General features: G+C 48.7%; 1 protein-coding gene and 1 non-coding gene across 3 annotated transcripts in view; one reads left to right on the top strand and one right to left on the bottom strand.

The window, feature by feature from the left end:
• The window catches only part of Otopla (proton channel otopetrin-like a), a 58,300-nt gene that overhangs the window by 29,160 nt on the left and 11,593 nt on the right, over positions 1-17,547 (bottom strand). Inside the window, exon 1 of one of the 2 annotated variants that reach the window (XM_077702211.1) lies at positions 14,954-15,622. The exons of the other annotated variant lie outside the window; for it this stretch is intronic. Coding sequence (XP_077558337.1) covers positions 14,954-15,036 — 83 coding nt within the window. The 5' untranslated portion in view covers positions 15,037-15,622. Of the gene's footprint in view, positions 1-14,953; positions 15,623-17,547 lie in introns of those variants that run through there. 2 annotated transcript variants of the gene reach the window in all.
• Trnat-agu (transfer RNA threonine (anticodon AGU)) lies at positions 3,309-3,381 on the top strand. The gene has a single exon. It is a non-coding gene; the product is annotated as a tRNA-Thr (tRNA).

The following is a 17,547-nucleotide window of genomic DNA, read 5'->3' as shown; positions in this document are numbered from 1 at the left end:
CGTTCATTTATGATCGCATGTGTGAAAATCACCTTAAAGCACCTACCATATGCGATCTGAAATTGTTAGGCTACATCCACCTGTTGCATTGCAACAACATAAGAAAAATCTCTTCCGATGCTCTAGCTGTTCAAGGTTTCAGGAGGTTTTTTTTTTTTTTTCAGCGTCAAATATTTATGCAATGAAGTCAATGTTGCTTGCTGCATGTAGGCTTGATGACCTCTGTGACAACCCCAACACTATTTTCTGGAAGGATGCCCCGGGTGCCAGATGCGGTTTAACGAGTCAAGTAACTTAAACGAAAACTGACTTGCGGAAGGTACGTTTTAAAACACCCTGCATGTAAAGTTCAAAATAACGCCAACCGGCAAGTGTTGTAATTACTTCACACCATACAAGAACTTCTTGGTACGGTACAACCCGGCCACATAGGGTTGCCACCTGCCCGGTTTTTGACCAGCCCGACCGATTTTTTAGACAGCGGGTCGGTTGCCGGCCCGTACTTAATACCGGCCGTCATTGGCCGGTTTTCTGGGCCATAGGGATATTATTATGGGCGGAAGGATACCGCCACTCAAGAGGCGGCTCATTCAACTCTTTCAATCTATAGCTTATGTAGAGCATGCTCGGATCCCGCTCCTTGATCCGCTTCTTAATAACGCGGGGACCACGTCGGGACGATACGTCGCGGCGCACGTGCGGACGAAATTTCACTCGGAACTAGGCAATCATATTGTCCTATGGTTAAAAGGGGATGTAGTCCGCCAAGCCCCGATGACCGATGAACTCTATGCGTATAAAGCAGGCTCGAACTTTGTCGCTTCCTCGGACGGACCCTGGAAATTTCATGACAAGCCGGCGCTGGGCACAAAACAGCGTTGGCGGCGCCTACAGACCACACCTTCTACAAACACTAACATCTACACCACATATCTCCGACCACCTACTCCCTAAACTGCACACACTGCAACTCCCCATTGACAACACTCCACTTGGTATGCCAGCGCCCTACTAACCCTTCATCCCCCTACCCACCCAACCTACGAGCAGTGGGAGTGCGTGCTGCGCAGCGGCCAGCTCAAGGACCAGGCTGCACTGGTCGAACGGGCTAGGTCAGCGGTCGCGGGACGTGGCCTACCGGACTAGGATGGCCGCCCTTGTCCGTCTTCTTTAACACCCTCTTTACCATCACCCAATTTTCAGAAATAAATGTTTACTCTCTCTCTCACCCTCCCGGACCGAGAGCTGAATGAGTCATGCGAACCCTCTGGGCATATATTTTGCTCTTTCGCATCCTTAAGCGTGGGCACATCTTATTAGGGATCTATATTACTGGTTACACATGTTTTTGTATCCGTATTATATGCTATTTGATTTTTGCCGCAATTAACGCTCGAGCACTGTTAACTTTTACATTTATTCATCGCGCAATACTAAATGCGTTACAAAAGTCAATTGTTTCCGAGCAAACGAACGCAAGGTATACTCGGTGACAACTTAAAAACGGCCCCGGAAGTTGCCGCTGTGCCTTATCACCGTAGCCGGATGTTCCTCCGCGCGGCGCAAGTAGGGCGTTACTGGGAATATTTTGAACTTGGCGTGAGCTTTTCCCGTGATTTTTTGGACTTAATATGCTTTTAAACGACTCCAGTGACGACAAACAAACTGCGTGAGACAAGGCAGACGATATCAAGCATTCATAGCAAACCCCTTTCAAAACGCGCGCTCACTGACGTCACGAGTCCGGCGCTTTGGCGGAGTGATACACTACATGAGGTAGTGCCGTTCTTGAGTTGTAACCGAGTATAGCACGCTAGACGAAGATAGGACATCGATGAACTGGCGAAGTTTACTTTAGGGCACCACCTGCAGTCCCTAGCTATCAGAAGAAACGTGCGAGCTCTTACGGGGAGACGGCCGCAGCGCCAGTTGCTTCACCAATCTCGCTTTATGCAACTTCCGACTGGCGACTGAAATCCGCTCTCGCGCGGTCAGGCCCCAACTCACGACACGCAGCCGGAAATCTCTGCGAGCCCGTTGCCAATCTGCTCGCCGCTGTGAAAGCGTTCACCGTGAGAGCGGCACCTCCGCCCCGTTGAATCCGGCGAACGTGCGAAGGGAACGGGGTGCGGCTGCAGGTTCGACCAGTTTTAACCGTCCATCTTGGGTGGCCTTTCACATCATTCTTCCCGAAACACATTATGCGCGCTTTTGTGGCGCGAGCACAATCGTCTCAAGTGACGCATGGGCTAGCAAAATCATTTTTCCCGCGCTACGAATCCTCTCTCTCTCTCCCCACACACACACACACACACACGTATATATATATATATATATATATATATATATATATATATATATATATATATATATATATATATATATATATATATATATATACATATCAAGGTTGCAGTCGTCATTGCCAGTGCTATTCGGCTTTTTTTCGAAATATTTAATAGGGCCGAATGACGTGTGCTTGTCACGTTTCTTTGATACATTGATAAATAGGCGAAAATATAAGTCGAGATATATATATATATATATATATATATATATATATATATGCGTAGATCACAATGGAAACTTAACAGTATTTATTGACTCGACGTTTCGTACGGGGACCGTCCTTTATCAAAATTTGTCCATCTTTGTAGCCATTCTAATAAAAGACATTCCTGGCACCCTCCCCTCGTACATTAAGGACACAACCGATTTTCTCCGCCAAATATTAGACTTGCGCATACCTGCCAACAGCCTACTTGTCACCATGGGCATTGCCTCCCTCTATACGAACATTCCACACGAGGGCAGCGTCAAAGCAGCCATTCAGTTGTATGAAGAATCAGAATCTCTCAACAAACCTGTCGACAGTGAAACCCTGGAAGAACTTGTAAAAATGATTCTTGAAATGAATAACTTCGAATTCGATGACAAGCACTTCAACAGACCAATGGAACCTCAATGGGCACAAAAATTGGTCCAAACTATGCAAATCTTTTCATGGGCAAGCTGGAAAGAGAATTTCTTGCCCCAAGAACACAAGCCCCTCATTTCCCATTTCTGATTCGCTACATGCATAGCGAGGGCCTCTGTTCTGGCAGTCTTAGTGCCAAAGGTAGCTTAAGAGGGTTCAACGCTGGTCGACCACTCTCGACATGTCGTAGACACTCGAGTCCCGGCCCGGGGATTAAAAAGAAGGTCCCCTTCACCCCGAGTAGTCCGAGTGGCGCTGGCTACCACCCCCAAGTGCAGGAAACAAAAAATACCTTACCATAAATACCCAAGAAAGCTGTGGGGAAACAGCCCCGCCGATGGCGTAGTGGTCATCGCACCAGACCAGTATTCTGGAGGTCGTGGGTTCGGATCCCACCCTGCGGGCATTTTTTCACCACTTTCTTTCTGACTCAAAAAACTCTTCATCTATTTCTATGATCTACCGCATTCCCGATCCAGCCTTTTGTTATGTTTTTCGTGGTGATCCTAATTTCACCTAATTTCATATATATATATATATATATATATATATATATATATATATATATATATATATATATATATATATATATATATATATATATCAGTGTGTCGAACCGAAAAAAATACCCGTTTAGTTCCGGTTCCACAAAATCACACACCGAACCGGTTCGCGAACCGGTTCGATGAGTTAAATTATCACTGAAATAAGAAAAAAAAAACATTTAGCAGTTTAAAACGACAGTCAAATCAAAATACAAACAAAAATTCAAAATTCTGCTGTTCCCCAAGGCCAGTGGCGCAATATCAAAGCAAACTTTAAACAATTACGATATATTAGAAAAAACAGATGAATTGGCGATGATTTACATACTACTTTCTCGCCCAGATTTTATGTTGACCTAGCGACTATTCATAAAGCCACTGCCAAGAGATATGATGGTGGGATATGTTTTCTGCCCTTTCCTTTTTTGTTGAAATCGCAATCGTCGCTATGGAATCACCCACCACGCTAACCTTGTAGCCATAAATTTAGGCCTGCGTACTGGCGCGTACAACAGGCACATAATACTACCAATGAATTAGATTATTTCGTCACCCTGAATAATTTGTTAGCTGTCACCTTATCGAATGTGTTAGCCACACTTTTGTTAAAAGTAAGCTTTAGTTAATGCTCAGTCACTGCATTATTGCTCTGACCACGGCAGTTCATTTTGCGATAGCTATACCGGATGTGTGCATTACAATCAGTATGTCATTGTGCCGCCTGACGCCCGGCCATCGTTCCGTGTGCTACATTGCGGAATCTTGTAACAGATTATGCTGTTACAAAATGAAAGGGAAATTTGACGCGCGGAGCATGATATGGGACTTTTTTGGGTAGACGCTCTTTCATTCGCCCACAGCAGTACTCCCTTCCGGAACGAGTAGCAGTAGAAGTAATGTAGTGAGTTGGGCAGTCAGTACAAGTGCAACTTCGAAAAAAAGTAGATCTGAAAGAGACAAAACTGCAGAACAAGCATAAAAGATGATCGCTGGGCGAATGGGACAGTGTGAGGTACCGGCCTGCCTTTCTGCACATGTAATCTGCTTTATTACTGTTTCTGCTTCCAATACACGGTCGAGGGCTGCAGTTTTTTTGCCAAGGGATTAAGTGCGCACCTTAACAGTTTTCCCTGACATATCTGTTGTTATTTGTATTGTAAGGGCCTTGGGTACACGGTGAGGTAAGGCGTTTATTTTACGACTAAGCTGTCTCGGAACACCGGTCCAGCAACCAACGATGATGATCATCCGTCTCGTAGAAGACGAAGCGTTCCTCGATGTGTTTGGTAATGAGGATAATGGAGCAGTGAAATAAATGATTTTCTACGCGTCGGAGCTTCGCGCTCACGGTATCTGTAAAAAACGGAACTTGTCCACTGTACTGTCCTCAAAAAATGACCACGGAACACACTTCCTTCGCATTGATGATGACACGTTTGGTTGAGGCCGGGCAAAGAAAAGTGTAGAGGTTTTGGTGCTTTTTTTTACTTATTCGGTTTTACTTACTTTTTTGCGTGATATTTAAAAACAACGTCATTCGCCTTTTCTTTTTTGTTGTTTTCCGTGTAAACACATTTTTTTTACAAAACTGGCGCATTTGATGCCCCGTGCTACATCTCTGCTCCGAGGCGCAGCTTATGTTGCAGGCCGGCAGACTTATTTTAACCAGCTGGTGGTATTAAACTTGGATCAAAATCTCGATACACGGACGTTCTCGATTTCCATCTACTTCAGAAAAACGGTCGTAGGGAACGGCGATCGAGGCCACTTGTGGTCAGCAGCAAACGGCTTAGCCACTGAGCAGCTCCTGCGGTTACACTTGTCAAGTATTAACATTTGCAGGTGTCGGACCTTTTAAACAAATTATGAAATGCAAAAAGTTTGCACATATCGGGTGTGGGCTTTCGCTGTGGCGCAGGGCAGCACTCCTGCAGCCTGATTGCTCCAATAAAGTCGCAGCTAGGGAAGGGCAAGGTCGTTGTATATCCCCTGCAAGCTGCCGAGACTGACATTTCATTTGGTCAGCTTGCACAACGCTCGCGTTTGCAGCAGCAACAGACCATTGCTACATTGGTGCTCATTCATTTCCCCTGTTGTTACATAGAGCGTGATAGTGTTCAATTATCTGGAGGGGAAAGTGCGCGAGCGGGTACGAAGATGATGGTACGTGAAAGAAAAAAAAGGCCTGAATTGCATTGACTGTGCAATATCAACAACGGAGGGTCGAAACGTTTCGGCATGAACCGGTAACCGTTATTTCTTTTTTTCGGTTCAGTTCCGGTTCGACACCCTGATATATATATATATATATATAGGACAGAGATAAGAGTTGGAAGTCAAGAAAACCTCGGAAAGCAAAGGGGCGGATGTGGTATAAAGAATTTGGAAAGAAAGAAAGAAAATGGGGAAAAAATGCCCGCCAGGTGGGATTTTTTCTCCACTTTCTTTCTTTCTTTCCAAATTCTTTATCTGTAATGACCTACCACATCCTCCCCTTTGCTTTCCGAGGTTTTCTTGACTGCCAACTCTTATTTCTGTCCTATTTTCAACGAGCCCCTCATTTCCAATTCTGATTCGCTATATATATATATATATATATCCTGCGGATGAGGCGAAAGCGGACATCAGAGAGGGGGAGCGTGTTCACAGTAGTTGCGCAAGCCACTATGAAGAGACCTTTCGATGTTGTCTGATCGTTGTCTCGCTTTGTCCGCTTCCCCACGTGCCGCCACTTAGCCCAGCTTTTAATCCCCTCTTGTATTTCCGCCGCGCGGTGGGTGTCCTCATTCGTGCATTCGGCTGGTGTTTACTCCGCGGGAAACAGAAGATTAGGAGCGAATTAATTGCGGCTTCCACTTCTCCAACAGCGGAGATTCGGCTCCTATCTGTGTACGGGGCAGCACACCGCGTCGGCAGCGTCGCTGGAATAGAGGACTTCGGGGTGCTGGGGGACGCACTCTCACGAATCTAAAGAACTGCTCGTTTCTCTTTCGTTTTACTACTGAAAATCGCCGCGAAAGCTCAATTTTGAAATTAAAACCCCGCACCAGCAAGTCCAGCACCACCTGTACGCCATTCTCACTCCTCCTTCGACACATTTAGATTCTGAGAGGCATTTCTGCGATCTCTCCACCCCTGAATCACCCTCCTGACGTAAAAAATTCACAGCATATCCACGGGGTGACTGATGATGAGTGGGCGAAGCTCCTGAGGGGAAATCATCGGTAAAACCGTGACTCTTCAGTGAAAGTGCGCCCACTACATCTGTGTCCGACCGTAACGTCTAGAAAGTCTCGCTTAAACCGCGCGTCGGCACCTTGGGGCTGAGCTCGCCTGATGCGTTTTGCAGACGCCTCACGAGCTCTCACTGCATCGGGGTCTGCCTGCCGATACGCGCGCTTTCTCGCCGCTTCCCGTTCTCTGACGTTTTGAAGATCCTCTTCGCGCCGCAGCCGTGCCGCTTCGCGTACGGCAGGGTCCTCGCGCCGTTGCCGTGACGCTTGGGCCTCACGTTCTCGAACGCTGGGATCTTGGCGGCGGCGTCGCGCAGCCAGACGACACGCTTCGGCCTCCCGCTCTCGTACGGCAGGATCTTGGCGGCGGCGTCGCGCAGCTTCATGGAGCGCTTCTGCCTCGCGGGCTCGCACATCTGCAGCCTTATCCATCGGGCGACTCCGAGCGCGCGCCAACAGCTAACGGATTTTATTACAACGCTCCCCGCCATCTAGTAAACAATCCAAGAACTAAACTAGAGGTAGCCACGCCATCTAGTAAACAATCCAAGCGCATCTTTTCATCATATACAAGTACCGCCATCTAGTAAACAATCCAAGAACTAAACTAGAGGTGGCTACATACATACGTCGAGGATGGACAGACCCACGCCTTAAGGAGCTTCGCCCCTAATATAAAAATGGACACTTCCTCCTGCATCTCCAGCAAACCCAAGCGCTGCTCATAGCTTTGGAACTCAAAATTTGAAATGGGAATATGCTTTTAACTCAATATACTTTCACCCCTCAAGAATTACAGAATTAAGGACCTTAAGAATTACCGACCCGTCAGCCTACTCTCAGTTGTTTACAAGCTTCTTTATACCAAAGTTATAGTTAGCTGCTTAAGTGACAGCTTGGATTCCCAGCAACACAGAGAGCAAGCTTGGTTTAGGAAAGGGTACTCAACCATGGATCACATCCATGTCGTCAACCAAGTGATAGAAAAATCCGCAGAGAACGCTAAACCCCTTCACATGGCATTTATATATTACGAGACAGCGTTTGATTCCGTACTTACCGCAGCCGTTTTCGAAGCAGTAAAAAACCAGGGACTAGAAAAGACCTGCATAAGACTTCTAGAAGACAGGGATGCAGGGGCAGGATCACCCTCCACAAGCAAAGCGATAAATTTCCGATCCGAAAGGGAGTAATACAAGGAGATACCATCCCTCCGAAACTATTCACACCATGTCTGGAGGGGGAATTCAGAAAGCTTGGCTGGGAAAACAGGAATAAGGATAAACGGGGAATACTTGAGCGATTTTATATTTGCGGACAACATAGTCTTGCTGAGTGAGACTGCAGAACACATGCAAACAATGTTTGATAAACTACAATCGGAAAGCACGGCCGTATGGATAAAAATAATTAAGAATAAATATAAATTAATGAGGAATAAGCATGGCAAGAACGCCTTTTTCAGCTTAGGAAACGAAACGCTAGAGGATGTAACGTAATATAACTGCCTCGGACAGATGTTTAGTGCTGATCCCAACCACGTGCGAGAAAGAAATCCGGCGCAGAATAGGTACTGGCTGGGGAGCACTCGGGAAGCACTTCCAAATAATGAAAAGTAAGCTACCGCTGTCACTCGAAAGAAGAATCTACAACCAGTGCATACTGCCGGTGATGACATACGGAGCTGAAACTTGGCGCCTTACTAGACAACTAGAAAGCAAACTTAGGTCGGCTGAACGGGCCATGGAACGAATAATGTTAGGAATAACACTCAGGGACATGAGAAGAGCTACCTGTATCAGAGAACAAACTGGAGTTGTCGGTATCATAGTTCAAGTGAAGAAAAAGAAATGTACTTGGGCTGGCCATGTCGTGAAACAAACCGGCAACCGGTGGGCAATTTGGGTGACAGAGTGGATACCGAGAGACGGGTCTAGAAGAAGGGGTAGGCCTATGAAACGATGGAGATATGAAATACGGAACTTCGGGGGTAAAACAGGAGGGGGAGAGGCCTTCGCCCTGCAGTGGACCTAAGCAGGCTGATGATGATTATGATGAGCTTTGGGGGGTAGGTTTGCTATTATCATTCATCATCGAGCCTGTTGTCCACTGCAGGATTCATCCTGAAGCGTGCGCACAGACAAATTTTCGCTGAAAGTCACGTCGGATTCCGAAATTTTTTAAGAAAAGAACCGAATGCATAGCGCACAGATGTATGCCAGAACGAACTAATTTGCAGTCACAGTGCTGGCAGAAGGAATTTAGACGTGTTACACACAGCCGTTACTGCGCAAGCAAAGTTACAGTGCCGCGCGTCAATCTTGCGGCGTCGCAATAAAATCTTCCTAGTCTTCCGCGGCAAAAGAAGCCGCCTATCGATGCACGTTACGCTGAGAAAAACGGTTTTGGGATAGGTGCATTTACACGAGACTAATTACCATTTTGAAACGCCTGGCAGTGCCGGTTGCTTATCGCGTGACATTGCGCTCATCTTGTGTGGGTACGCCATAAAGGCCACATGCGAGGCACATGCAACTTTGCCGATATTCCCGGCAGCCTTTCTGGCACACGACGCTCACTGGACGAATAACCGTGCGAGTGTCTCGTTTAACAAGGCGGGCTTCGCGTGGCGTCAGACCGTGCTGCTTTGCTGCCCGAACACGAGTCAGGTCAAGGCCCGCTTCACAGAAATCACGGTTGTCTACAAACACAAGAATGAACGTCCGAGAGCAAATGGCGCTCCAATCGAGCCCGCAAATCCGCCGAACGAGACGCGGCCTTTATTCTTAAGTTGATTCGCTGCTGATATGCCTGTTTGCAGTAGCCATATCTACGCGCAGAGCAGCGTCGTATACACACTTTACACGCAGTTACATTCTACTCGGGGAGCGATAATGCCCACCAAGGCGAAGCACGATTTTTATCAACCGCGCGCAATATTTACAAGAACCACCAGGCTTCTCCATGCGCAAGAAATTAGCATGTGTCTGCAGTATGGGAAGATCTACGCATCTACCTGCAGCTTTTCTAGGCTGCGAGTACACCGGATGTTGCCGCCTCACAAGTGACAGCCGATTTCTCACTTCGCACGCGCGATATTCATCGTCCTCGTATATCCAGCCGCTTGGCCGCAAGTTGCGCAGAATGTCGACGGAATATTGAGATTGCCCATTTCTCTCCATATCTTAATCTCATCCTAACGGCAGATACCGCGCTAGGATGGGAAAAATAATGAATAAGGTAACTATGGCAAGGTTGTTACGAATGGAAGAAGAAATAGTGAGTAGAAATTGTGTGCGAGGGTTGTCCATGCAGGGTATGCCAAGCATATCATTAACCGTGTAAGGATAGCTGTTGTGGGCCATTTATAGTTCAGTTTTGCAAAACAAGTCTCTATGACATGGCTTAAACGCTAAAAGAAAAAAGACACACGGAAGGTGGCAGGACAAGCGCTTGTCCTGTCGCTTTCATGTGTCCGCCTTTTTTAGCGCTTAAACCATGTCCTAAAGCGTTCACCAACTCGCCCAGCAACAAGTCTGTGTGACATGATTAGTGTTACTTTATTAAAGACGATTCTTTTTTGGGCTACTTAAACCCAGAAATTTTGGTCTGCCTGTCTGTCTGTCTGTCTGTCTGTCTGTCTGTCTGTCTGTCTGTCTCTCGATTCAGCCACCCAGCCAAAGTAAAATGGATACTGCGCAATAGTCTTATATACTCACAGCCAAACGTAAACGTCTAAGCCCGGTTTATATGTTCATACTTGTCAACTTTGTTGAACAAGAACAAGACATTACGCAAATATAAGACAGAAAATTAGTACCCAAGGAATATTTAGTGTTCCTTTATTTAAAAATTCATGGATGCTTGGTTTTTCGATAGCAAATGATATTCTACATCTACTGCATAAAACCGCCGCGAGCTGTTGCCCGCGCTACCTCCTGGCGGCATATGAGAAATCACGCGGCAAAAGCAACGAAAGGTTCCACTAGCTAGGTTCCATTTTCTGTTTGGAACGCACGTTGAGCACAGCAAGACGGTTCTATTAACCTTGAAGTCGGTCGCTTCGATTCACGCGCGTCTCCGCCGTACTGCAGCGCTGGCATCGAGGAACCCGGCCTATAGCAGTGGAACGCGGTAAATTCAAATCGCTTTGACAAACCTTTAGTGTGTTTACCATGGGATGAGCGCGACGGAACAGGAACAGCATGGGAGGTGAGCGGAAAAGCAAAGGGGGGCATTTCCTTTGCAAATGTCGACAAAAACCATCGTCTTTTGACGACATTTGCAACGACAGGAGCAGATTTTTTTCTACAATTTTTTTTTCTCGAGCTTCAACTCATGCCGAGGCGCCCTTGGCCCAAGTGAATGAAAACGCGTGGGCAAGTAGAACGAAAAACTGTGGTTGATTCCTCTTTCACAGGAATCAGTAAAACACGAAAGTGAAATGTGCGGCGAAATCTGCAGCTGAGCATGATTTGCGGGTCGGCGGCTGTCTTGTGGGTGTGCTTGGCGAGCGACGTCCTGCTGGCTGGTCGCTTCGTCAAAGGTGTCATACGGATGTGACGTCAGTGAAATCTTGGGGTATCACGGCATAAAACAGTTTCATGTTAAAGTATAAAACCCGAAAACGAACACCCTAAATATGACGTACTCATTAGTACTAAAGGTTGCTTCTCCGCAAGAAGACCTTGTGTGCAGGGGTGCACCCTTTACAGGCTGCCTGCTTCGTTGCACAGGCGTCACTTCCGTGATGGATATGACGTCAGCGAAATCTTCGTGTATCCGGGAATAAAACAGTGTCGTGTTAAAATAAAGGGAGGTCCGTTGGTGGACTCGTGCGAGCATCTCGTCTCTGTCGCGCGAACCAGAGGCTCGGCCGGATGCGCATGCTTTGCTCCGACCTTAGAAGCCTGCAACACGGTGTTTCTCGCGCGATGTGTTTATTGCATTTGAGTCCAGTGTAACTTACTGATAATCACATAAGGTCCCAAAATCAAGAGTATTTCTTCGGTTAACGCTGACTGATGAAGAGGTCCGCCCGCGTTTCCGTTTGCCACATCACTTCTTTTGGTAGTTTTGTATTTGAATTGTTTCCAATGCAGCAGTCCTTCCGCATATCTAAATAATTAACATAAGTTTAAAGCACGCGGCCAGCACGACTTTCTATAAAATATGCTAAGACCTCCATGTGCCGAGCTATCTGAAACCGCTTTCGGCATTCTCTTCATTTCGCTACAATCGAGTGTGTGCGCTCCATAACGAACCGCTTCGGCGTAAAAAAGAATAATAATAAGAGAGAGATGGAGGGTTGTATAGGTGTACTAATAAAGCGCACCGCCCGCCCTTTCCCTCCCACTTTCTCCCCTCTCCTCTCTCTCTCTCTCTCTCTCTCTCTCTCTCTCTCTCTCTCTCTCTCTCTCTCTCTCTCTCTCTCTCTCTCTCTCTACGTCTCTCTCCCTCCGAGCTCCCTGTCCACACACTCTCTCTCTCACTCCCTCCTTCCGGGACCACTCTATAACCTTCTACTGGTCGGTCGGAGTGTTTTGTAAAGTTTCTACTTTCAACGAAAACACTGACACAAGATATATGCGCTCTAAAGGATGTGACGAATAAGCATGCGTACATTCTTGTGATAGCACGTGCGCAGACAGCCGCCTGTGTAAGCGCGTATACGCGGTTCGTCGTAACAGTACACGCTACACTGTATGAGAACGCGAAATGTTTGTCTCTTCTTCTTTTTTTTTTTTTTTGGTAAGCGTACAGCGTCTGCGGACGAAGGCGTGCACGTGGCTGGAATTCGCGCTCTTGAAAACAATAGCTCCTCCTCCCCCTTTCGGCGGCAACAAAATGAGTCGCCGCATAAGCGCCACATAGAAAGGAGCGAAGGTGAAATAAATTTATCGGCGTCTGACGCGATTCCGCGGATTGGACATGCAGGCCGACGACCTGCAACGGGCCTGCCTCGCGAGTGCGCGGCAGATTTGACGAACACGTCTGTCAATCGAGCTAACGAGACTGGCCGCACTCAGCAGCAGTCTCGGCGTGTTGCCCTAATTCTGGTAACATTCACGGGCACTCGCTGGATGGAGTTCTCCGCAGGTGTTGTTGAGGGGAAACGATGTACAAAAGTGGTCGCTCATACGGAGGGGCGGAGGAAGAGTGTGACGGAGAGGGACGCTCCTTGAGGTACACCCTCTTGTTTCCCTCATCGCCTCTTACCGTGTGACGCCTTTGTTGGATGCGGGAGAGAGGGGGAGCTGAAGGAGAGTCCTTCCGACACCAGTTGCTCATTTCTCATTCCTATCTTCCATCTCCGCCATAATTCAGGCCAGGTTTTGGACAGTAACAACTGTATTAGCAGGCCCGGTGTTGCCGGGGAGGACGTGGCCCCGTTTCAGACGGACGGATGGACGAATATCTTTATACGGCGGGAACAGGCCCTGTACTATATACGTGCACGACTACAAAGCTAGCACGCAAGGGTTGACCTTGAGGAAAGCGCCACACTGATTAGAAAAAGAAAAAAAAAGAGAGAAAAAGAAAGAGTTGGGCACAGAGTTACAACCACTGAAATGAAACCGATAATTTAGCATCTTTCTTCAATCTTTTTCTGCCACGCGCTTTCAGAGTAGACGATTCCTATGTAAGTTGGCCCTACAAGCAAGAGATAAAATATATGGCCTACTCTTCGCTTACGATCCCCGTATGTCTGGGGCCTTTCATGAAGCTCCCTGTATCATTAGGCCGTATCTCCCGTTGAAACGTTTATGCGCTCAATGTTATGCATATCACGCTACCTTAGCACATAAAATGGCGTCTTTGGTGCGCCGTGAGCACCTACGCGTTTTTTATACTCGCTTTAAACCAAATTTACCGCCTTCCGGATTATGCCCTGCCCAAACCCAGTTATTAGCGGCCTTAACTCCACTGCCGCCGCGGTTGAGAATAGCGAGTCGTAAAGACGTAAAGTTTTAGTAAAAAGCATTCACGGCGATATAATAAGATGGAGTAACACAACGTTGTGCCCTTCTTCTGCTTGACAATCGGTGCGCTGTATTGCACATTGTACGAGACGAGGTATAACAAAAGTAACACACTTTTTAACGATACGATAAAATGGAACGGCAAAGAAAATTTCTTGAAATGTGAAAACCCGGAAAATAAGTTGGCAAACAAATTTCGAATAAATTGCTGTTATCAGGCAGCTGCATTTATGCCTTTGTAGTCTGCCGACTGCGTAGGTTTCACTTACCGAATGGTCGATTTGTCAGGGTTGTTGAGGCATATGATGCACCTGGTGCGACCCGTTGTATTATCGGACGCCAACATATTGCAGCAAACGCACGCGGCAAATACCCCACGAGGCTCGTTTCTACGAGTGCTAATCCGCTTCTGAAAGGCATGCTGGGGGGTTCAGCCGGTTGCCGTCGGGATCCACAAGAGCTAATAGAAACGTACGCATGCTACGAGCGTTATTTGTCCCTCGAGAATATTCGGAGCGGCGGTCGGGTAAGAACTGTGACCAAGCGAAGCAGAGGCAAAGGTGGGAACACGAGCCTCACGCGAGTGGACACGACCTGCCAGTTTGCGACTGCCGGGTGACAGCCCAAGGCAGTTCGGCGAACTAATTACGGTTCGCAAATGTCGGCGCAGGGCGCAAAGTAATGGGCGGCCTCAATAAGTAATTAAGCGTGCCTTATCTGGAACACGGCGTGTATGTATGCGTGCGTACGCGCACACTTTCTTTTCGTTTTTATAGATGTATTTATTGTTATTGCCTTGCGCCCAGTTAGCGCGCGTTCATGAGCGCTCGAGCTCCGAACTTTGGTGTTTTTTTTTTTGTCAGTTCGCGTAGTTTTTTTTTTTCGTAAGCGTTTTCGCGCGGGCCGAAGCATTATAGCGCTGAAATGAAGCAAAGCGGGGCAACGTAATAGGCTTTGTTGATCAAATTCGTGACTCGGATTTCACACCCTCTAGTAACGTTGCACATGCCGCCCGATTAATGTAGACCATCTTACCCTACGCTTGCATGCAATCAACTCCCTCGCTGCGATCTATCTGGCGCAGCCGGAGGTTGGACCCACCGGACATCGGGCCCAAAAGCAGGTCTTTGATGCAGTTAGTTGCTAATTGGTAACAGTGAACGTCCGGAACATTGTTCAACCCGACAAATGTGTAGGAGTTGGAAGGAGAGTTACCCAGGGCCATCCGGACGCCAGTAGCGCACAAATATTGTCTCTGTCCCAGCTTGCGTCTTGGATTCCTTCGCGCAGTTCGGCATTTCTTCGCTCTCCCGTGCGCGGTGCGATGACGGGTTGAGATCTAACGAGGATGTAGCCCGAAACAGACGTCTCTTTACACCGCGGGGAAGTTCGCGCAGTTTGGACGGTCACTCACTGCCTCCAACATCTCTGCTCCATTGGGGAATGCCGTTGTTGCCTGCTGTTACGAAGTTCGGGAGTGCTGTAGGCACGAGAGCGAACACAGCACACGTTCTTTGGTCACGGGTGATGGCCGATCATCATCACTTCAGCGGGCACCAGCCGTTGGGTCGTCGCTGAAGGCAAGCGCATGGCCGCGGCGGCGGTCATCATCGCATCCGACAACAGCTGCTGTGCACGAGGGCTCGGAGCCGTCGGTGGCGGCTGCTTCGGCACGCATCCGGCGCCGCTGACATGACAGCGTAGGGTCGCAACGCGGGCGAGAAAAGCACCGAGCGGGGTGGCAAGATGTATCCGTTAGATTGTCGAAAAAAGCCCGCTCTCTGTACAAGGCGCTAGCTAGATGGCCTCGAAGTTACTGCGCGTGAATACAACCCGGGGCACCACGACGTTCGGAGCGGCCGCCGTAGACGGACGCCTTCACGCTCTCCCCCCTCCCTTCTCCCTCTTCTTCTTATCTGCCCTCCCCCCTGCACCCTCTCTCGTCTGCTCTTATTTCTCGCTTCTTTCGCGGGTCTTCACCATCCCCTCCCTTCAGCCGCTTTATGTTATTCTTTGCTTCAACCCACGTATTTATTTACTCCACCCCGAGCAAGCTCGTGCTGCCGGGGCTTCTTCCATCAGTGATGGCGTCCGCATGCGAGCGGTTGCGCGGGCTGTCTGCAATGAAGCGGGTGTGCTGCCTCATGCAATACAAAAAAGAGCGCTATGTTGGGCGAGAACGCGCGCAAGAGAAATGGCTTCTTCCCCCCTCTCCCTTCGCTAGCTGTACTACCGCGGCCGCTCCAGCCCGCGGGGCCAGAGTCGGCGGGGAGCAGTACAGCCTGTATAAACAGAAAAGCCGTTCGGGGCGGACATGGCGCTGGGGCGGGGGGCAGATTTGGGCGGGGACTTAACAGGAGTTCCTGCGTGCCCAGCGGGCCCCCTTTTTCAGGAACCACCGCGCCGCGGCTGCGTCGTTGCTCTTTCCCGCCTGGTCGTCCCGGAGGTTAGAACGGTGCACCAGCAGAGGAGCTTCGGGGGACTTTTTTATACAGCTTAGTTTACCCTAAATTGGAGCTAAACCGCGACGGTGATTGGAGCGCTAGCTGCTGCAGGATTTCTCGGCTCGAGGGCTGCCCCGAGGGCTCGGGAATTGCAGCCTTGAAAAACAGCCCCAAGTGGACATGATCAGGTGCGCGGGTCCACAGAAAAGAGCATGGTAACACACTTACGTTGCGAGTGTGCGAGCAAACGGCAGCACTTCCTCCACCTCCGTCTTTTTCGTTTTATTTCGTATTGTGCCAAGCAGCCTAGAGCTTCTGGGGCCCCACCGATGGACCGCATCGCGTGGGACGGCGGCACCGAAACCGAGTGGACAAGGCTGCACGGAAGTACGGAGTTCACCGCGGCAGACGGCAAGGCTGCCGCTCCCGACAGCCAGACGGATTGCCTCGCCGGGGTCGAGGCCAGGGACGCCCAGAGCGGCGAGGGAGGGGGGCTACCCACTGCGCTCCCGTCCGGTGCGTGAGCGCATTCCGCTGCTTGCACAGAAGCCGCTGCGGAAGGAGACTCACCCGTTATTAGAGAAGGCCTGCGGTGACTCACGTCATGAACCACGGAATCACAGAAGGACGCGTGGAATCTGCGTGGATGCAGAGGAGGAAATCTGGGCGCATCTATCCACCCCCGAAGACGGCAACCAACCTCTGTGACCGCGCTGAGACGGTTATTAAAGCCGGGTAATTTACCCGAACTGCGCTGCAAGCATCGCCTTCGTATGTGACAATACCACGGCGCACACTCTAGGTGCGATCAACACCCTATAGCGCAACTGATGACACGTTTGCTGCATTAAGAAGACTAGAAAAGATCGATCGCAGCTGCTAGCTAAGACCCAGCCGACGATTAATAATATTCTGCTTAACCAACCGAGAAGCTGTGTGCAGAGTTTTGCCATTTTGTCACCGCTAATGTATCCCCCTTAGGCTTTTCCGTGAGGCAAGACACAACTTGTTCTAAGACATTCGCGAAGAGAAACGATCGAGAAAAAAACGTCCGAGTAAATATTTAGTCACCGCAGCGCGTGCCTGCTCAGCAAATATTTTTTTTTAATATCCGACCTCAGATGTAAGCGTGATAGCCTTTCGTGTCATGTGATTTTAGTCTGTTTTATTTCAGGCCACGCCCCCCTCCCTTTCCTTTCCTTCGAGCCTCCGTTTCTTTTTTTTTCTTTTTCTTTTTTTTGTACCATCTTAGTCACTCGTGTCTTGAACAGCAGATCCTGCAGACCTTCGAGGTAGCATCAGTACCCTTCGCCTGTCCTGTTCCTTGTTCAGTGCTAGGGGGCGAAGCTCCTCTTGCTCGGGCCC

This window comes from Haemaphysalis longicornis, unplaced genomic scaffold (assembly GCF_048455015.1).
Source record: "Haemaphysalis longicornis isolate Haplotype H1 unplaced genomic scaffold, Haemaphysalis longicornis Haplotype H1 scaffold_3, whole genome shotgun sequence".
NCBI classification, from domain to species: domain Eukaryota; kingdom Metazoa; phylum Arthropoda; class Arachnida; order Ixodida; family Ixodidae; genus Haemaphysalis; species Haemaphysalis longicornis.
Note: the sequence above shows the minus strand (reverse complement) of the source record. Positions and strands in the feature narration are given on the sequence as shown.